The following is a 23761-nucleotide window of genomic DNA, read 5'->3' as shown; positions in this document are numbered from 1 at the left end:
GAGAGAGAGAGACGCAGAGCTGCGCCCGACGCTTATAAACACACCACCACCGCCCAACACCTCTACTGGAGAGAGAAAGAGGCTTCGAGAGAGGAGAGAAAACACGACTTTCCTTGGCATCTGCTCTGGATTCTTGGCTTTTCCTATTTTTGGTTTTCTAAAAGAAACCCTTAGTGTTGGGCTAGGTTAGGGAGGCTTTCATAGTTTTGAGTGCATGATAAAGACTTATCTTTCATTTCACATCCTGTCTTTACTTTTCTTTGCATTCTATTGTTTTAGAATGCTATGCAGCATTTACTTTCTCTGCATACTTGAAAATGACTTCAGAGATCAAAACATTAAACAAAATATTCATAGGAGTTTGATCTTATGATGCAATCTTCGAGAAAATCTTTTTTGTCTAAGTGGCAAGTTTCCTCCTTATACAAATACAAAATGGAAATACTAGTAGAAAATTTTAAATTTGTAAAATATTCAAACTATTTTCTAGTATATTTTATCGGGTTTTTCTCCTTTGCCATCCTTTGCAATCGGCTAATCTCGATTTTCAATCGGCTTAAGTCTAAGCTCAGACATATCTTTCTCAAACATTGAGGTATTGATAACGATTCTCTTATTTGAGGATTTAAAAAAAAGCACACCACTAAATTGTTTAATTATTTTCTTTGCTTATTTGAAAGCATTAAAATATTCTTTTGTTTTGATTTTTAATGTGTCTTTTTATTTTACTTTTTTTTTGTTTTATTTTGTTTCAAAATACTAATGTTCAATGTGCACCATTTTCCTTATTATTGGGGCCCTTTCATAATATATAAGCCATTTGCGAGTAGCGAGTACCGACTAGAAGAACATAAAAAAATGGCATGATTGATACTTGCCTTAAATGTTATTTAAATTTTATTTGTTTTCTCTCACATAGCTTTATGTAGACCATAATGAACTTTCACATTGTTTTTTTGGGACTCCATGAGGCCATTGTAAAAGGGTTACATTTTGTGTGCAATTGTGGACCATTGGTTAAAAAGCTTGTTGATTAGTGATACATGGCAACAAATTATCCTTTTTGGCTTTCTAAAAGAAGCCTTAGAAATGTATTGGGTTAAGATATTTTCAATGAATTTTTTCAGTGATGATTGAGACTTACCTTAAATGTTATTTTGGTTTTAAAGTATTAAATGGATACTTTTATTTCATCTTAATTCTAGTAAGTTCTATACTACATACATACACATACACACATACATATATATAAATTAGCTATATATATATATATATATATATATATATATATATATATATATATATATATATATATATATATATATATATATATATATATATATATATAAACGAGAAAATCATGATAAAGAGAAGAAAAACCCGTGTAATGATGTCAAAACTTAGCACAAAAATCCTACATATTTCAAAAAATTTACTAGTATATTTAGTTTGCTTCTTTGCGAGGAGGACACTCGATCGCTCAATAAAAGAGACATTCTTGAATAGTGCTTCACCTTATATAATTCTAGTTAAACTCAACCTAAAGATTTTATTACTTTCTTATTGTTTTAGAAAGCCGTCGTGATCCTTTCACTTGTTAAAAAACAAGCATTCATACCTAGTAACAATGTAGTTTTGCAACGTAACAAAATCTCTTCTTGATCCCTATGTTAGAAATCATGAAAAAGATTTGACACACCTACTAGTACATGTAGTTTGGCAATGTAACAAACTCATGAAGCCACACATGTTCCGTCACCCGTGGTGAAGAAAAAGATTGCACTAAGGACTTTATCAACACTTTTCTCCAAAAGGGGGTGAGACTTCCATCATTTGTGATATTCCAAAGGCCTATAAGTGGTTTTGAGATGGTGATTGAGGAGATTTTGAGAACATCTTTGAGGAGTAGTTCTACCCAAAAAAACCAATCGATACAAATTGGAATGCATGCAAGATAAAATGTCTTACATTCAAGACGTTTCAAAATATTATGAGATCAACCTAAAAGCTTGAGGGGCTGAATAATTTTAGAAGGTGCATGTCTTCCTATGTTTTAGCCAATGGGAAGGCTCAATACCCAAAGACATTGAGCTAAAGATTTCTCAAAATTTTGATGATATGCCATTCAAAAGAAGAGTACTATAAAAAGCTTTTTAAATTAATCTCAAAGAAGTTCAGCTTTGCAAGAGGCAAAAAGAATGATAAGAGGCATGCACAAAGCTCAAAAGCTTGCTAGTGATACAACGATGTAGTTATAGGGGCCAAGAGGTCCTCTCTCGCACAAAGGTATATTGAGAGAGCCACATCTAGAAACTCTAACTTGATGCATGAGAAGAGAAATTCCCTAAGTTTAAGGAGGGAAACGATCAAGGGAAGGCTCGAGTCTATGGACATGGGGATTTGACCAAGAAATCAAATGAAGTTAAAAGAATCTTTATTTTAGCAAGGACATTAAAAAAGCCACATAATGAAGAATAAAAAAAAGGATCAAAAGTCCCTTAATCCACATTTGGACCACGCGATGGATCAAGAGTCTCCAAAATTTGTGGTGATTGGAGAGATCTTCTTTCTTTTCTTTACGAACTATGTAATAGTATATGGGTTAATATGGTTCGGAAGTGAAGGTGGAAGCTACATAAAATATTTTCTTTTGGGCAAAAAAAGATTCCTCAATGTACATCTCTTGTCCCATTTTCCATCCCTATTTGATCCAATTTATGTCGGTACAATTTGGAACAATTGTTTTAGGGGGAATCTCAAAAGATGCCTTTAGCTTGGGAGAAGCAAAAGTGGTGGGTGTGTACTTTTGCTATCTCTTGAGAGAGAGAGAGAGAGAGAGAGAGAGAGAGAGAGAGGGAGAGGGAGAGAGAGATTGACATCGAAATTGAAAAAGAGAGAGATAGAGAAGAAGAAGAAGAAGAGAGTTTTAACGTCGTAGGAAACTATCCCAAGAGACCTTAAAGATCTAGCCAACGAGGAGAGTTGAGCTCAAGACCTGTTATTCAAGAGGGAAATGGCATAACCCATCTACCACACTTGGGTGATAGAAAGGTTATACCATTTTCCTCTTTTTATTAGCGCGTGCACACACACACACACACCCGAGAAGAAGAGAGTTTTAACTTAGTAGGAAACTATCCCAACAGACCTTAAAGATCTAGCCGATGACGAGAGTTGAACTCAAGACCTGTTATTCAAAAGGGAAATGGCATAACCAATCTACCACACTTGGGTGATAGAATAGAGAAATATCTGGGTGCACGCAAAGACCCCTGGATTGGTGAAAGGGCAAACACTCCCTCTTATGGTGCGCACATGTGCCGTTCACCTCTACATTTTAGCATGTTCAACAAAGGTTCGCGTTGTTCGCATGGCGGGAAGGCCGCTCAAAGAGCAGCAAACCTGTAAAACCTGCCATGACCTGGTGTGGACCAACCGGATTCATTCCCGCTTCTGCAACGTTGCTATGATCAGATAATTGGCTTTGAACTCCTACGATCAATCGTCTGCATCTGCGCAAGTTCTATATCGGTCATCACCCGTTCAATAGTGAACAATCACCTACGTGAACGGCGCATGTGCGCACTACCTCATCGCACAGGAGAAGCTCATCGTAGGAGATGTGACGAGCGTACGCATGAGGCAGAGGTGTGATGGGCGAATCTAAGACTCTAGAGGGAGAGGGAGCTAATGCCTTGAACGCGGGTAGAAACTTGCGTGCATGTCAAAAGTTGATAGCTTGAACATACGGAAGTAGTGCGTGTAGGCCTAAAGACACAAATGAGAAGAGATTGGCAGGGCAAGCTGGGTTGTTTGAGCAATGTACCAAGGGTTGCAAGGCAGCTATGTCCACCGTCGAGTAGGAATGCCGCAAGTTGTGAGGGGGGTTGAAGGCGGGACTGCCGTTGCAAGCCACTACATGGCAAATGTATGCACTAACTTCGTGGCCATGTCCATCGCGCTAAATACACACGCACTCTATGAAGCAACACATGCTCAGGATCAAAGTAAAGAGGAGGATATTCAACAATCCTCCCATCCCAACAATAGTGGGGAAGCTCGGATCACCCAACATCGCTCTCAAAAGCGTCACAAAAGCTATTGGTAACCAATCTATGTTTCATTCAAGTCCTTCATGTAATTTTTTGCAAGCAGACCAACATGATTTGGCTAATGTCCATAGTTCTAGCTTCATATTAGACAGGAATGGAGCAGACTTGGCATGACGACACAAGAAGCACATGAGCAAGGTGTCTTGGGCTTGTTGCGCAGAGCATTAATTTGGGTGCTAGCAGTATGGTGGCTTACTATGGTCATTCCTCAGTAACAGACTCTACTACAAGAAAACTAGCGGTCCAGGTGGAATCGCATGTGACAATCCTTCATGTTAGCTAATATTTTACCAAAAGCCCACATTTGAAGAATATGATGAATCACTTAATCAAATTCTATTACTACTTTATCTTATGTGTGCCAAAAGCTTAATGAACTCTTTATGTTATATATACTTCACTTCCTTGATTGTAATGGATGGTGCATATTTCAACCTAGAAATCTCAGCCATATGCACAACTATTTGAAGCACAAAAACTCCGTTTGCCTTACTTTCCAAGGATATACTCCTATGCATTCCTAGCCTTTTCATCAATCCAAGTTACGAATTGCAAGCACTTCCAAAAGATTGTGTTTGCATCCAAACATGGGCATAACCTTGCACGCGATGTCTAAATGTGGGTAATGGAGACACCATATTACAAACATGTGAAGGTATTTTATACATTTATCCTGAGAGAGAACTTATATAGCCCATGAAAGAATGTACTAGATGCCATGTTTCTATCGCCCGATAGAATTGTGCAACCATAGATTTTACAAGGACAATAATCCTAAGAAGTACAAAAGTAGATAGCAAGTTCTTCTTGAAGCAATTTTTGCACAAATCATCTACAAATGTAAAAAATACTACCATTTGAAAATTAAGCATGATTTTTAAAACTCCCTGGACCATATGATGTTGCAAATTGACATTGTTAGTGGCATTACTTCCAAAGTACCACATGAGAATCCTTAGCCAAGAATACATACACTATGTACATTGGGTCATTGTGCACCAAAAGCAATCCTGCATGGCAGTTGCAAAGTCAGCATTTGAGGGGGAGGCATCTATGCCATTCAAAATTTCCTATCTTATTAAATTGCAAATAGTCCTTTCTTATAATTATTGATTGCCCTTTATCACAAGTTGAAGAGTGGGTACAAAACTCTGACAAGAATATAGGATGGGCAATCCCTATAATATTACTACATAGATGAGCTGTCAAGAAAACCTCATCCACAAGAACAGTCTAAACACATTTATTCCAGTCACAAGTGATCTTCACCCAAGGATTCCAACATTAGTTTCTTGTTAAATCTTTTTTGCTACAAGTTAATAAATCGAGATGTGATTATTATCATTAATGCCTATTTTCTTGATGACTGTAAGTTGATTGGTAGAGAATGAGGTTGGTGATATCTATCATTAGTGGTTTTTAGTAGTGGCCATTTATCACCCATAAAGAAAGAGAAAATGTGGGTCTTAAGGATTCACTTCATTGCACTTTACACTTTTGCGAGTGTACAATCATGACTAGACATTGATGCAATTGATTTTACAAATTGTGCAAATAGACTTATCTTACTCATGTATCTGCGGGCCGTTTCTTGATTTTGATCCCTTATTATTCTTGGAGACATAAGTTTTCTTGCACATTGCACTTCTCTATCAACTAGACACCTATGAGAGCAATAACATTCTAAAAATGCCTACAAGTCTGCTTGAAATCCTAAATTGCTTATTTCTTGGCCATAAATCACACTTGCTTCCAATGTCCACAGTGTGATCCAAACAAATTCAGAGATTCCTAATTAAACCCGATATTCAAGGCAGAAACATTCACATACATCCATTTTGCAACTATTGCCAAATCAATTTTGATTAACCTCTCATTTTCCGTGTTTTCTTGTGAAAAGGTACAGACTTGTCTAGAAGTACGGTCAGGTATTCGAGGGTGTGGTCCCCGATTTGTACAGGATAGGTATACCACATATGTATGCTTTCAAATCCAAACCACTTGTAGTACTTAAAATTGGCTTATGCAAAAGAAAATTTGTCATGCTTTAATATTTGATCAAGACATGTAGATGCTGCACAAAAATTGAGATGTATAATCAAATAAAAATCACAATTGTTGATCCAAAAGTTCTTACAATGGATCATCTGCACAGCGAATTTTACACCCAAATTACCTTTTAAGGTACGCCACTTGGTTTCATTTTTGCTTGCCCATGAATTCCTTCAAAAAGACAGTTGGAAGTACGCACTAATTTTGAGCTCACAAAGGCCTCGCAGTATATTTACACTGCTTAAGTTCATGAGCCAAAATCTCTCCTTGGCAATGGCGCCACAATAAAATGGCATTACCATTACCATTTTTCTGGCTCCCACATGATGATTATGTAAAATTCGGATTACCCACATGGCACTGTGCCACAGAACCACATGTTTGTCAAAGTCCCTTCCAGAAAAGGTGTTCAGGCTTCTGGCAAATCTCGTATGACCACCAAAAGAAATGTAGCCAGGTACCTTCTGCGAAGTGCATCCATAGGGCAGCTATGGGGTGCAACTCAACATGAACCTCCTCTAAAAAAGAATGGCCCTGTTCAGAAGCATCTTTGAGACATGCAAATAAAAAAATCAATAGCCATTATTTTTGTACACCGATGAGAACTTGCCTTTGAGAGAACATGATTCATGAACTAGTTGGCTCCTCTATATCATCTTCCTGTGTGTCACCAAGTGCAAATTCTCTAGCATTGAAACTGTTAGATGCTTTCACTCCTTTCCTTGCTATCTCATTGTCAAGTGCCACAACGCTCTGTCTAATTGTTGGCCTCGGTGTTGTTGCTATGTCTTCTATTGACATTGCAGTGGAAACTCCAAGACTCATCCCCATAAAAACCAATGTTTCTAATGATCGTTCACTATTTGCAATAAGATCCTCATCAAAATCAATAGCACTCTGCAATCAAAAGAAGCTCGTGTATACCCCACTCTCTCTCTCTCTCTCTCTCTCTCTCTCTCTCTCATAACAGATTGGTTATGCCATTTCCCTCTTGAATAACAGGTCTTGAGTTCAACTCTCCTCGTCGGCTAGATCTTTAAGGTCTCTTGGGATAGTTTCCTACGACGTTAAAACTCTTCTTCTTCTTCTTCTTCTTCTTCTCTCTCTCTCTCAGACCATACAAGTTTATAGCACCGCCGATCATAGACCATACAGGTTTAAAGAGTGAGCACGTCATTTATGTAGCCGCCACGATAGCCCCGTTGATTGCACATGCATTCAACCGGGCTATAGGGGAGGGCTTCCAAAAGGAGTGGACCAGGCACACTATTGTGCCGATCCACAAGACTGGAGACACTTTGGACCTAGGGAATTACATGACTATCATGATTGGCCATACAATGCCCAAGCTATATGGGGCAGTTCTTGAGGCTGAGCTTAGTTCTTACGGGGAGGCTGAGGCAGGATTCAAGTGGACCTACTCTACTATCGACCACATCTTCGTTTTGCGCTGCCTCATTGATGGGGCAAAGGTACAGAAGAAGAGGCTTTACAGTTGCTTTGTGGATTTCCGCAAAACGTTTGACACCGTCCCACGGGAGAGGCTCTTTCGACGACTCCAGAGTTTGGGGATACCCTCGGAGATGATATGGGCCATCTACGCTCTCTATGAGAGAGTGACTAGGAGAGTTCGCTGCCCAGGTGGCAGGCGCTATGATAGAGTCTATTGCTAGCACCATTGGTGTTAAGCAAGGATGCCCCCTCTTCGGACTCTACATTGACGAGATCTCCGACTACATCCTACGAGCAGGAGGGACAGGAGCGGACCTAGCAGGTACCACAATCCACATTATGCTATATGCTGATAACATTTTACAGATTTCGGAGTCACTAGAGGGCCTATAGAGCCATCTGAGAGCTTTGGATGAGTTTTGTACAGATAGGGGACTCACAGTGAATCTTGGGAAAACCAAGATCATGATCTTCCACATCTCCAGAGCAGTTTGCCGAGCAACCATATTTACAGCAGCAGGAGGACCAGTATATGTGGTCACCTCCTACATCTACCTGGGAGTCGCATTCACTAGTAGACAAGGGCCCTTCTCAATGGCACAGGCCGCCACTGACAGACTCACCAGAGGATATGCAACACTGGTCATGCTAGAGCGAAGATGCCATCAAGCACACTTTCAGGAGCCTTGCATGAAGGGGTGGCTATTCACACATTAGTCACTCCATGCCCTGATGTATGCAAAAGCAGTGTGGGCACCCGGATTGATGTTGGGCTAGGGTGGATCGATGAGACTAGCATTCATGATGATAACATTGGTAATTACACTAGTAATTAGAGAGAGAGAGAGTGTAAACTCAAAACATAACTTGATTATGATAATCTAACAAGATGCATACAATGATAATTGGGTTGGAAATGTGTACAAAAAACTAGCTACTTATGGTAGCTGCTAGTGACTAGATGCACCTCTCGAGGGTCACAAGTGCCTTTTCCAAAGGGTCAAGGGGAAACTCTCTAAAGGTCAAGAGTGGCTCCATAAAGTGTGGAAAGGCCATCATGACTGGGATGGCAATTTGGACTCTTGTGCAACTCATCTGCCACATGCTAAGCCATGTGCCCTCACATGCTTACTTGCTCACTAGACTGCTTATTGTACAAGAGATGGTTCTCACACCAGTTGTCGGCGTTAGGCCAAAGGCCACAAACCCAACAATCCTCCCCTTGGACTTTGGACTAGACAAGTGCAACTACAAAGAACTCAATTGACACGAAGTCCAGACCACACAGGTTGTAATGATTCTTTGAGCTATGGTGCCACAAAGGTTAAAGACGCTTCCCCTCGAACATGAATCTCTTAGGATCAGCTTTTCACCACAAACCGAGCTATCCACCAAGATGACTCCACGCTGGGGCTCACCCATATTTTGCCTACAAGTTGCCATCGTCGCTGCCAAGTCACGGGCCACTAGCTTTATTTCCATCATTCTACAGTGCTGCAATCTGGATGCTGTTGCTACTGCTACACGCTTTGAAACTCCAACAATCCATAAAATGTCCGAGCTCGTAATAGTTCTTGTCACTTTTATTGAATGAAAATCTAAATGCAGAATTGGAAAATGAAAAACTAGATACAATGCAGATTGACAGTGTTTCTCCCCTTGCAAATTGCTTTTTCCATTTTTCTCTCCCAATGTATCTTGGAGAGGTCTTAGCATTTGGACATTTAACCCGTTTGGACTCCGTACAATCGCACATGATAAAATCCTGAGTGATGATTATGGCATACATTGCTTTGTGATTGTGCTTGGTTGCAAAATTTAACTTGCAATTACAAGCGTGAGAGACAATTTGAAGCCTTAGGAAATTGATCCTTGTAGTCTTGCCTAAGAAGACTCCCTTGAAGTCTTTGTTGGGATGTTGCCTTGATGCCACGAAGAAGCCTTAGAATGCTTGAGGTTGAAGTCGAGGCTCGAGGAAAATTTCTTCTTTGATAGGAAAGGTTCTCTGCAAGAGTGCTTTAATGGCTTCATTGCTGCTGTGGTAAACTTCTTGCAGGACGTTGCCCCTAAAAGGGTTGGAGCCAAAGGGAATGGCCATTGTACGGGAGTGGGGGGCCTTGCTGGGCTGAGGGTGTTTGTGAGCAGGAATGCCTTCTTAGCGGGTATTGTGAGTCACAGAGAGTGGCCGCGAGAGGACCAAAGGCCAAAGCGTGGGACGACTTGCTTACGGAGCCGACAAAAGCATAATTTTTTTTTTTTATGAGGCTTTGGCATCTGGTCGGTGGGAGCAAGGTCCCCTACCCCGAAAATATTACTTCATTAGAGTTTGGCGCTGGCCTTGAGTTCTGCGCACCTTGCACACCCCAAAATTGGGTAGTTGAACACGTGACACACAATGGAACACCCTATTTCCAATGGCCTAGCCAAGTGGGCCAACTCCCACGCTTGTAAAGTCCTCCCAAAAAATAGAATTATATCCTTGCCTTAGTAGGGGAGCACAAAAAACTCACATACACACACACACACGCACCCAATAATAGCAAATTAAATTGGATGGGCAAATGTGATCGGATTGCGGAGCTTGAGGGCTCTATGGAGAGCTTGCAATGAGAGCTTCGAAAGGGAATGGATAGTGCTTGGCGATTGCAAAGTCGGAAGGACTTATTGAAGATGCAATTATGCAAAATCAATGCAAAAATGCACACTAGAATTAAATGCTAATGCACTAATTGACACTAATTGCGCGTTCCTCTCATGGATGAGGGTAGTGGCTCGCCATGAACGTGCCCAAAATCCATGAGAGTCACATCGCAATTGTGTAGTTTATTCGCTACTGGCACATGATGAAAAAGAGAGTAATCAAGTGCGTAATTAGGGTAGCTAATTAGTGAATGCTAATCACATGGAAGCTCTGCTACCACTTGTTGGGCTAAGGTGGATCTATGAGACTAGCATTCATGATGATAACATTGGTAATTACACTAGTAGAGAGAGAGAGAGAGAGAGAGAGAGAGAGAGAGAGAGAGAGAGAGAGAGAGATTCAGAACATAACTTGATTATAATAAACTAACAGGATGCATACAATGATAATTGGGTTGGAAATGTGTACAAGGAACTAGCTACTTATATAGTAGCTGCTAGTGACTAGATGCACCCCCCCCCCCTCCCCCCCCCCCCCCGCCAAATGGTAGTGGAGGCACTCTCTGCTTCATCTAGAGAGTGAGAATACACTCACATGACGAGCATTCGAATCAGCTATACAATTATCAAAGAGTGGATAAGACAGAGCATGGTACAATAGATTAGAGAATGGTTCGGAGCACATGGCCTTGACCAAGAGAGTTTGCCACCTTTCTAGTACGACCTCGACTCCCCCCACCTTCATCTTTCACGTAGTGAGAGAAACATAGTGATCCGACACGACCTCTGGCAGCTCTATATTAGACAGACTTGGATCAAATCCCCCCTCCAGCGGAAAATGTCACACTACAGAGACCATTTTCTTACCATACTGGAGGACGGGTTCATACAACGACCACGCTATATGGACACCTACATGCCACACAGCTCACGAGTGGCAATTGGTCAGCTCAGAGTGCCATCACACAGACTAGAGATCGAGATGGGGTGAGCTCATGAGAGAGTGTAGAGTATGCAAAGAGAAAGTGGAGAGCGAGAAGAATTTTGTTTGCAGATGCAGAGCTTATGCGGATATTAGAGGCCGATACGAGCCCCTATTCACAGTGCAGCCTACCTTCCAAGATATCATACTCTCGAGATCAGAGACAATTGGGTCGCTACTTGCTAGAGATACAGAGGCAAAGGGACACACTTCTACAGCCACCTACAGAGACCTCTGGGGGAGGGAGACAGTCATAGCTTACAGATTTCTTTCAGAGAGCTACATCCCTTCCACTCCCAGACCCACCGAGGGGAGTGACCCTTCAGCAGGCTGAGGCGAGCCGGGCCCAACGACACCCGCGGACTACCACATGCCAGGTCTCACGACTCCACCGTAGATAGATCGAGGAGATCTAGTCTCGAGCACATCGAGCTGCCGAGGAGAGACGAGCCCAGATGATGGCTTTTTACACCCCCCCATTAGCATAGGATGGAGCTAGCTAGATTGATGAATTTGCATGGTTGTACTACCCTCAGCATATAGACATGCACATATCCCTAGTACTAGAGCTCCACCCATCCCCATAGATCTCATTACCCACCAGACGTCCTTCTCTCTTTTATTTTGTACCAGTCTAAACTATTTTGTCTTTTCTGATAGATAGAGGACATACACACATGTATACTTGATTTTGTACATAGGCCAACTTCGGCCTCGCATAGACGTTAAAAAGCTCTCTTTCTCTCTCTCTCTCTCTCTCTCTCTCTCTCTCTCTCTCTCTCTCTCCTACCTACTCCTAACCAGATCGTGACACTCAGAGCCATCATTGAGGAGGGTAGGGCACACGGGAGATGGATTTATTGTAGCTTTGTGGATTTCCGCAAAGCATTTGACATGGTGCCCATAGAGACATTGATGCACAAACTACAGGAGATGGGAGTGCCATTGAGTTGATTTGGGGGATCATGGCTCTATACAGATCAGTGATGGGACATGTATGCAGTGAGCACTCTAGAGGGGATATTTGATTTAGTTCACTCCACTATTGGAGTGAAACAAGGCTGTCCATTGTCTCCTACTCTATTCGGTATGTATATAGATGAGGTTTCTGATTACATTAACAGAGAGAGTGACAGAGGTGCAGAACTGCCAGGGACATGGATTCCATTGTTGCTATATATGCTGATGATATTGTGTTGATCTCTGACTCACCGGAGGGTATGCACCGACGTTTGGATGCATTACATAGCTTTGCGGAGGATAGTGGATTGTCTATAAACCTTGGTATAACCAAGGTTATGGTGTTTAACACCACACGTAGTGGATCGGGAGATCAACACCTACATTCACTTATGGTTAGGAGACTGCGGAGTACACAGATGCATGCACTTATCTTGGGGTAGTCTTCACTAGGCCAAGGTTTAAGAGAGCAGCAGAGACTAGACTGACCAAAGCCTATGCGGCCTTGGGAGGATTGGACAGGATGTGTTCGCAGGTTCAATTCCAGGAACCTCGAACAAAGCTCTGGCTCTTTGATACCTTGTAGCTTCAGCGATGCTCTATGGGGTTCATGTTTGGGGACCCTCTATGGCTCAAGATGGGTGGAGAGGTATGTAGAGGCCCTTGGTATCTATGATCTCTTGGCAGATTAGAGCCAAGGCCCTCCGTGCCACACAAGATCATTAGAGCGGAGTTAGCAGCCCCTCTATGGAGACAGAGGCGCTTACCAGATCAGTCTCCTATATGCACAGCTTATAGATACTACCAGAGACATATTTGCCAGATTGGCCCTTGAGTCCTCCAGAAAATTAGCTTTACAGGAGGACACATCTTGCTGGTATGCACATGCCGTCATGGTTCCAGATACATGGATTTAGCATGGACAGCTTGCCTCCCTTCCAGTACTCCCTGAATGCACCATCGGTGTCTCTTACACCGGTGGAGATTACTAGATTCATTCGCCAGGACCTGACCCACTTGGACACCAGGAGGACATGGATAGAGCCGACACAGAAGTTGTGCATGAAGATGGCTTTCTATAGAAAGCATCTTCTCCAACTCACAAGGAATGGGTTTGTATTTTGACCCAGCTATATGGATACACATCTATCTCATGGGTTACAATGTACCATTCGTCAAATACAAACATCTTCACACCAGCTTGAGATTGAGACTGGTAGATTCAGAGGGATACCAACAGCTAGCACAATATGCCGCCTATGCCATACAGAGCCAAAGACGGAGATGCATTACATATGTCTGTGCATAGTGTATTACGAGCTACGGGGTTGCTGCCACTATCTATTCAGAGAAGGCTTTGGTCCCTTCTCCAGTCATGAGCTACTATCTTGACATCCAGAGTACAGATGAGGATGGATTCATCACCCAGTATATCACCCTCTTATATTGGGCACCCATTGTATCAATAGTCACACATACCCCACAGAGTTCCAGCTATTAGCACCTCTAGATTCATTTTAGTATCTCCTTTTTTTGTACCCAGACATGGTATCAGATTCAACAGTTTGTAACGGATTGGTCTCATAGGTCATTTTGGCCTTTTGAAGACGTTAATATATCATTTCATTTCATTTCAGCTCTCTCTCTCTCTCTCTCTCACACACACACACACACACACACACACACACACACACACACACACACACACACACACACACACACACACACACACACACACACACACACACACACACACACACACACACACACACACACACACACACACACACACACACACACACACACACACACACACACACACACACACACACACACACACACACACACACACACACACACACACACACACACACACACACACACACACACACACACACACACACACACACACACACACACACACACACACACACACACACACACACACACACACACACACACACACACACACACACACACACACACACACACACACACACACACACACACACACACACACACACACACACACACACACACACACACACACACACACACACACACACACACACACACACACACACACACACACACACACACACACACACACACACACACACACACACACACACACACACACACACACACACACACACACACACACACACACACACCACACACACACACACACACACACACACACACACACACACACACACACACACACACACACACACACACACACACACACACACACACACACACACACACACACACACACACACACACACACACACACACACACACACACACACACACACACACACACACACACACACACACACACACACACACACACACACACACACACACACACACACACACACACACACACACACACACACACACACACACACACACACACACACACACACACACACACACACACACACACACACACACACACACACACACACACACACACACACACACACACACACACACACCACACACACACACACACACACACACACACACACACACACACACACACACACACACACACACACACACACACACACACACACACACACACACACACACACACACACACACACACACACACACACACACACACACACACACACACACACACACACACACACACACACACACACACACACACACACACACACACACACACACACACACACACACACACACACACACACACACACACACACACACACACACACACACACACACACACACACACACACACACACACACACACACACACACACACACACACACACACACACACACACACACACACACACACACACACACACACACACACACACACACACACACACACACACACACACACACACACACACACACACACACACACACACACACACACACACACACACACACACACACACACACACACACACACACAACACACACACACACACACACACACACACACACACACACACACACACACACACACACACACACACACACACACACACACACACACACACACACACACACACACACACACACACACACACACACACACACACACACACACACACACACACACACACACACACACACACACACACACACACACACACACACACACACACACACACACACACACACACACACACACACACACACACACACACACACACACACACACACACACACACACACACACACACACACACACACACACACACACACACACACACACACACACACACACACACACACACACACACACACACACACACACACACACACACACACACACACACACACAGGGTGTGTGAGCGTGCGCGTTAATCAAATTGATTTACAAAAAAAAAAGTGTGTGCACACGCGCAAGAAAGGAGGGCTTGGTACCCTTTGTACTATGTAACTAGGTTACAAGCCTGAAGACACATAGGCAAACCAATAAGACAGATTTGGCAGTGAAAAAACCCCTTAAATCTTCAATGAGTACAAACCACCTGGTAAAAACTGTGAGTGATACATAGTTACAAACGATGGGAGAAAGAGGTAGCACAGAACTGAAGCAGAAATAGGCCATCCAGACTTTGATGAGGAGGCCGAAAACTCCGAAGAATCTCCAATATGCAACTCCAAACTTCCAAGGCCAAAAGGCGCCTCCCAGCAGAATAAGCATCTCCACCGCACAGCAACTCTGCACCAACCTCCAGGAGAGAGGTAGCCTAAGGCCACCCCTGACAATCATCAACAGGACTGTGACCCTTCTTACCATCACCACTCCCCAGAGTGCCTTAATAACCATGAGAGACGCCTACTCTCTCAAATCAGATGAGAAAACGGGGTTCACTATGCGGCGTTCGCTGGATAAGCCTAGCACATGAAAAGGGTCCCTACCAGCCGCGAGGCAGGAGTCCTTAGACAGAATGGTATCTAACTCCAACCTTGCAGGAGCACCCTCTATCATCGAATCAGAATCCACTGCAAACAGGACACAACCTAGGCAAACACCCAATAGGAGTACAGCTGGCATCAAACATACCCCACCATCTACCATGAGTAGGCAATTCAGCAGTACTCTGTATCCCTTTGCATTGATGAAACTCATCAACGATGAACTGTCCATCCAAACCAATGATGCCGCACTCACTCAATAAGGGAGGCAGTACGCTCTCTATCCAAGCCAACCCAATCAATATTAGTCAGCACCCCAACTGGCGCCCTCAAAATCCTGAACAGAGGGGCTCCATATGAAATGGCTGACGCTCAACTCATCGAATATCCGAGGCAGCTGGCCAACTAGACCTTTCCTCATCTTCACCCAAATCCTCCATAAGCAGCAAATAAAGGTTGAGCCGTAAGCAAAGGACAATCAGAATTTGTACAGCCTGCATCCATTTATAGGACCCACAAAAAATTAGCTTAATAAGTAAGGCATAACTCTGCATCTCTGGATCAATATTTATTGTTCCCCATGCCACAATCAGATCGTAGAAAAATGCATGTATGCCAAGCAACACTTGCCCTGGCATCCGAATCTCCAAAACTGAAATTCCTGATGGGATGACACCATATAGAAAAACTCTATGTATGCACAATTCAACACAAAGCTTTGACCTGAGCTGTAGCCAAAAACGCTTAGTTGGCTACCAAAGCACGCCCAGCTAGCCACAAATGAGAGGGTGAACTACAAAGCTCCTGACCATTAGGTTGCAAAATGCAAAAACTGATGGTAAAGGGGGACGCCAATTTCAATGTGAAAGCCCAATTATCGACATGCTTGTCCCAATGCAAGCCAAGAAAAATTATCTGCTCGCCCCCACTAGCGCACATCTTGCACCCAATGGAAATCCCATGCAACTTGCACCAATTGATGAGAACACAGCTAGCCACACAAAATCTATCCAAAGTTTGGCGCAAAGAAACCAAAACTGGCAAGGACTACTGAACAAAAACCAGAATATCATCCACATAATCCTGATGAAGCAAACAAGCACCCTCATCTTGACAATACAATTCTTTGTGTTCCTTCAAGACTAGCTAGTGCAATGAAGATGAAAGCTTCATGCACTAAGCAAAACACTTAGCAAACACAACTTCAATTATCCCCGTTCTCATACCCAAGACCTCACACACCTTCGAAGATGGTGAGAGCTAGCAGGGTATGAGAGTAGATTGAGAGGAAGGAGTATCTTACGAGAAAGATGTACATCTCCTCACATAATCACTCATATTAGCATAGCTTAGCTTAGTAATTAGCTTGGTAGAGGAGATGAGCATGCATTGAAGCTTGGCTCTTGGTTGGATTTGCATCCACATGCCAAGAGTGTGTCGATGTAGGCTTCTATCTCACAAGCTTGGAGTAGGTGATGAGCTCTCCATTAAAGCTTGGGAAGAGATAGTCTTCTCTTTCTTCACACATGAGATTGTGTGTGTGTGTGTGTGATAATGCCTTGCAAAAATCAGCCCCCTCTCTCTCTTGGGCGAGCCCTCTTGCTATTTGCTCTTACTCAACCCTCATTGGCCCTCCCCAAGTCAAGCCAATGACTATTAAGCAGCATAAGTGATAGCCTTCTGACATGTGTCCCCCTTTCCCCTTTTGTGAGAGCTTTAGGTTAATTAATAACTAAATTAAACTCTCATTGGACCCCTTTGCCTCCTGACCAATAAGAATCAGGCAAGCCATTGGGCTGCTGAATGCTCATTGGACCCCTTGGGAGACTATCCAATAGTCTTCTAGAGGACTTAATTCTCATTCGTTCTTTTATTAAGTGTTTTTAAATTAATTAAACTAGATTTACTCTAGCCTAATTCTCATTGGTCCACCTCCAAGGCCATCCAATAGGAATTGGGCACACCTTGTGGGCATCTGGGCTAGGGAGCTGACATGTGTCCCTAATTCCCTTTGTGTAAAGGGAGCCTGTGTGTGTGTGTGTGTGACTTTCTCTCTCATCCCCTACTCCCAAGGCTCGCCCCCTCCTATGTAGGGATTTGAAAAGACTTTTTGGTCACACACAAAGCATCCAATTTCCCCTAGGGTTGACCTTTGGACACAACCTTTGAATTTTGGAACCTTAGCATTTTGGAAGTCTTAATGGGTTGAACCTTAGGATCTTTTTAGCCCATTGTTGCACATGGCTCTTTTGCAGATGGCCCCCCCTTTGGATCCCTATTGTGGCCGGTCTGCTAGCTTAACCAATATTCTAGCTTTTTCTCCCCTGTCACTTCCCCATATTAAATGATCGGTTTAACATGAGAAAATCATTTAGGAGAATTAGATATTGATTATTATGACAGCTAACTGGAGAGGACTCAAGTGCAAAGCGGGCATATCTATCTCTGGGAAGTTCCCACATGCGGTGTATGAAGGAGACAGATCTGGTAAGTGCCTCAACCACTAGTGGGAGGGCAGCTAGCTCTGCTCGGATAATGGCACGTGTACTGAAGCCTTGGCTCTAATGAGCCGCGAGATCATAGAGACCAGAGCTTTCTCCATATCTTCCCATCCATCAGTGCAACCCGTCCTCCCGTGATGATCCAATGAAGGTCCCCATATCTCAGCTCCGTGTCAAAGAACCAGAGCTTCGTCCGAGGCTCCTGAAACTGAACCTGTGAACACATTCTCTCCAATCTACCCAATGCTGCATGGGCTCTGCTCAATCTAGTCTTTGCTGCTCTCCTCAATGAAAATGCTGGTCCACTAATAACCACTCCAAGGTAAGTGTAAGCCCACTGTCTCCTGGCCGTATGTGAACACGGGTGCTGACCTCCTGATCCACTGTGGGGTGGTATTAAATACCATGACCTTGGTTTCACCAAGGTTGACAGACAAATTACTTTCATGGGCAAACCTATGCAAAGCATCCAAGTGACGTTGCATCCCCTCTGGAGAGTCAGAGATCAACACTATCATTAGCATATAACAATAGTGGAAACAATGTCCCTGCCAGCTGTGCACCTCTATCACCATCTCTCTCAATGTAGTCAAAAACCTCATCCACATACATACCAAATAGAGTAGGAGAGAGCGGGCAGCCCTGCTTCACCCCAATAGTGGAGTAAACCGGTGTAGATAGGTGCGTACATGCCCCACTACTGACCTGTATAATGCCATGAGCCCCCAAATGAGCTCTGTGGGTACTCCCATCTCCTGTAATTTGCGCATCAATCTACCTCTGGGTACTGTGTCAAATGCTTTGCGGAAGTCCACAAAGCTCAATAGATCCGTCTCCCATGTGATCTGCCCACCTCAATGATGGCTTTGAGTGTCAGGGTATGGTCAAGAGTAGAAAAACCTTTCCTGAACCCTACTTGCCCGGCTGCGCGTATCCCCTCCCTCTCTGCCCATCTACTCAGTTGCTGGCTCAAGAATGGATGAGCACAACCGTGCCAATGTGTGTCCAATCATGATAGTGCGATAATTCCCAGGCTCCATGGGGTCTAGAATAGGTACAATAGTAGATAGGATCCAAGTATCAGGCAAGCCCTCACACATGGCACGGTTAAACATAACTACTAGTAGATCTCTAGCATGCATGAAATGCTCAGTCACTAAGCCACAGAGAGAGAGAGAGAGCGAATTGACAAGGCATGGTGGAGTTCCAAGCCAAGATGCACTGTCCCAAAGACTGGTGCCCCTTCCGGTATTTCTTTATTATTACTTTGAAAGAGTACAGTGTTTGAGGGTCCTCTCTCTTGTAGTACTCCCAAGCTAATCTACGAGAAGAAAGGCCATGACACACTGCAATTAAATGAAAAGCTCTATTCCAAAAGCACCGAGTCCAAGAGCAATAACCCCAAAATTTGGCGGCCTAAGGGCTGCTCAGTAAATTGCAGAAATCCGTACACTGTGCCATTTAGGCCCCTCAATTGGCTTCTACCAATTTGGCAAGGTTAGATTTTTAACCCTAACCCTCTTTGGGCCACTCGGCTAGAACCTGCAAGTTATTTGAGTTAGGTTTTTTAATCCCCAATCCCCAAGTGTTCTCTCGGTCAACATCTGCAAGTTTATGCAAGCCACATCATCAATTTGTGACAAAACCCTCTTCAAAGAATTGTAATCGCCCTCAATTACGCCTGCCAAAACAACCATAGGATAGACAACTAGCTTAGTAGACATTGACTCTTAAGTACAGACGTACTAGACCACATATATTCAACACTTGAACAAAGACGACAATCACTAAACATTCATATCATTATCACCATCAAGATCTTAGATGAGGATCATGATCATTGTAACTTATTTAGCAATCACATCCACACCGGCTGACCTTTTCAGGATGTCTTGATCTACTAAATCTTGTTACTATCATATTCACATTGACCCTTAGGTGATCAATCAAAAGGCTACAGTCATTTCATCTTTCCAACACGTGCTTAATACAATACTGCCAACCTGTCAGTACCCCTCAAATCTCCAAAAAAATCAGTAACTTTATTCTCATGGAGGTAGCCTGTGACAAAGGAGATGAATAAATCTCGGCTTGTGCAGCCCGCACTGCACCATATTTAACCTACTGATTCATCGGTAACTTTTGGAAGAGTTGGTGCTAAACCGAAAGCGTCAAGGTAAAGCTCTAGTATCTGAGAAGTCTCTGCTAAGTCCTCCTCCTCCATCCATTTGGCATCAAGAGCGGAATAATTCATGAGCTTGACCAAATATCTTCGTGGCAGCTTACCTTCCACTTTCCTTTCCTTGTGAGCCAGTACCTATAGTGGAATAAGAATCTCTAGTATCTGAGAAGTATCTGCTAAGTCCTCCTCCATCCATTTGGCATCAAGAGCGGAATAATTCTTGAACTTGACCAAATATCTTCATGGTAGCTTACCTTTCACTTTCCTTTCCTTGTGAGGCAGTACCTATTGTGGAACGAGAATCTCTTTTGTCTCATCCACTTTTGGTTGCTCGTGTGGCTCCATGTCCACTAGCACTTCACCTTTAAAAGGTCTCAGTAGTCTCACATGAATGCATTGTGAATCTTCCAAGTATATGGTAACTTCAATTTGAAGGATATATCATTTATGTTTTCCTTCATCTCGAAGGGTCCATAGTATAGCATACTTAGCTTTGGAGAAAGCCTCTCCTTACCTTCTGCTTTCAGCATGGTTTCTCAAACCGTAGTAGCAACCAATCATCTTCCTTCAACTATAACTCACGTCGATGCTTGTCTGCTGCCTTCTTATGCCGTGCTTGAGACTTCTACAAGTCTTGAGGTACCAAGAGATCCCCAAAGGGACGTCACACCACCCCAAAGGCATGATGTAAAAGTCTTCGTGTCCTAGATACCCTTGGCAATGCAACCGAAGTTTGCCTATGACAGGTGTAATGGCAACATCTCACCCTGGTGTCGCTAGAAATGACTCCATTGATGGTTCCATTTCTTTAGGCAAGATTTTAAGTCGAGCCGCCAATTTAGTCGATATTAATTTGGCCTTGGCTCCTCCATTGAAGAATACAAGGACTTCTACTTTGCCCCATGCTCTGTAGAGCTCCGTACTATTGTCTATCTTAGGCCTGTCCTTTCTTTGCATGCTCATCCACCGCTTTGGAACTCTCTAGTTTGTCCTCTGCTTGATCCTTTGGTGCTTTGTTAGGGCACTTTGCAGGAATGTGCCCCTACTCCCCACAACCATAACACTTGCCCTCTTTGTAGAGTTCAACACGTTGCTCAACTAACAGTTTCGGGCCGGTTGATTTCTTTTTTTTCTGTTTACCTGTCTTCTAGTTACCGTTGAACGAAGCTTGCCTTGTTTTAGAGGACACTCGCTTGTCCAAAGGATACGTAGTGTGCCGGCATGCATATCAAAACCTTGTTTGGCATGACCCATAAGTCTCTGAATGGAGTTAGACTTCTTTTGTAGGCAATATCGCAATATCTCTTAGGGTAACCCACAACAAAAACGTTGAACTTGTTGCTTGAAGGTAATTTTCATTAGAGAAGAGCCTCCCAGAACCTAATTTGAAAACCTCTGGCAATAGTCGTCCAAGGTGTCTTCATCTTCAGATGCTTCCAAGCTATGATGACATCCTCTTTGTATTCTGCAGTAAGCCAGATGGAAGTGAAGACGCATTTGAATTTTAACCACTTTGTAAGCGCTTCCTTGCGCAACATTAGGGTAGACCACCATGTCTCGGCATTCCCTTTCAGATAAAATGACGCTCTGCGTACTTTGGAGGGTTTTGAAAAATGACCTCCCAAAAAGACGATGTCGTACACCTGTATGAATGCAAGAGCTCGGTGGGTATCCTTATAGCTTGAAAACATATCAAACTTGAGTGCTTGCCCATCCTCTTTAAAATCCTTGGTCTTTCCGTCCTCCTTCTAGAGATCGTCATACTAGTTCAAAGGGTACCGGTGTCTTCTCTTCTTCCCATACATTGACTCTTTTGAGCCAAAATTGTCAAAGGACGAGGAAGTGTCAGAATGGATTCCGATGCTTCCGAGATTTCTTGTGGGATCTGCTCTTCTTAGTTTGCTTGTTTTTCTTGCTCTTCTGAGTCTTTCTCTGCTTCTGGTGCTTCCTGTCCTCGCTGGAGTCAAACGAAGAGAAACTCTCCGAGCTATCAAAAGGTGATGATGAACTGGGATCACCCTAAAAGCGAGCACGCTTCTTGGATTTGCTGGCTACCAGATTTCCGACCCAAATAGCCAGGATAGTCTACTAATCGACTCTTCTTTCGAGAGCTCTATGTAGTCTTCATCAGCTTATTGACCTGTTGCTCAACAACATTGTCAAATTCATCTCGTGAGTATAGTTTTTGCTTGTCTGCACTCAGCTTTGCTTTTTGTTTCACAGATGACTTGAGAGGTGAGTGGATAGTGGCTTGCAATCGTGAATGAATCTCATCAAGTGGGTGATTCTTAAAAGACTTTGCATACTGTGGGTCCTTAGAGTACTTAAGCATCTGATTAGCACAAGTGTCAAATTGTAGTTGACCCTGGAACTCCATCCTGTTGAGGTCACTTGGCAGAAGAGGGTCATGCTCTGCCCCTGATTCTCGGAAAGAGGTCGGCTCCCACTTTAACCTCCATTGTTTTCTTCACTCATGCGAGTAGGTGGAATGGTTTTCTCCTTGCCGGATTCACTGCTTGAATCCATGTGTGCTCCCAAGCTAATCTGCCAAAAAGAAAGGCCTCGGCACACTTATAAAGGCACTTGGCCAAAAGCACTTACATGAAAAGCTCTGTTTCAAAAGCACCGAGTCCAAAGGCAATAACCCCAAAATCTGACACTCTTATGGGCTGCCCTGTAAACCAAGGAAATTTGTGCGTTGTGTAAACGCAAAAATCCGTACAACACTGCTATGTGTCATTCTCCATGCAATTTTTGTCCTACTTTTTTATTTAAAGGGTTTAGGCCCTTGGCCGGCTTCTGCCCGTTGGGTAGGGTTAGATTTTTAACCCTAACCCTCTTGGACCAGTAGAATTTGCAAGTTGTTTGGGTTAGGTTTTTAAATCCCTAACCCCCAAGAGTCCTCTCGGCCAACATTTGCAAGTTTGGGCATGCCACGTTATCAGTTTGTGACAGGTAT

General features: G+C 43.3%; 1 protein-coding gene across 4 annotated transcripts in view; it reads right to left on the bottom strand.

Annotated features, from left to right (window-relative positions):
- Positions 1 to 6184: 6184 nt before the first annotated feature.
- The window catches only part of LOC147464445 (phosphatidylserine decarboxylase proenzyme 2-like), a 176189-nt gene continuing 158612 nt past the window's right edge, over positions 6185 to 23761 (bottom strand). For 2 of the 4 annotated variants that reach the window (XM_086515047.1, XM_086515039.1), the window contains 2 exons: positions 6775 to 7061; positions 6185 to 6698 (listed from right to left, as the gene is read on the bottom strand). In XM_086515047.1, coding sequence (XP_086371173.1) covers positions 6792 to 7061 — 270 coding nt within the window. In that variant the 3' untranslated portion in view covers positions 6185 to 6698; positions 6775 to 6791. Of the gene's footprint in view, positions 6699 to 6774; positions 7062 to 15651; positions 16614 to 23761 lie in introns of those variants that run through there. The other 2 variants (XM_086515074.1, XM_086515056.1) reach the window with 2 other exon arrangements.

This window comes from Adiantum capillus-veneris, chromosome 1 (assembly GCF_014529385.1).
Source record: "Adiantum capillus-veneris isolate H3 chromosome 1, ASM1452938v2, whole genome shotgun sequence".
Classification (NCBI taxonomy): domain Eukaryota; kingdom Viridiplantae; phylum Streptophyta; class Polypodiopsida; order Polypodiales; family Pteridaceae; genus Adiantum; species Adiantum capillus-veneris.
The sequence above is the reverse complement of the archived record's forward strand: the minus strand, read 5'-3'. Positions and strand labels throughout refer to the sequence as shown.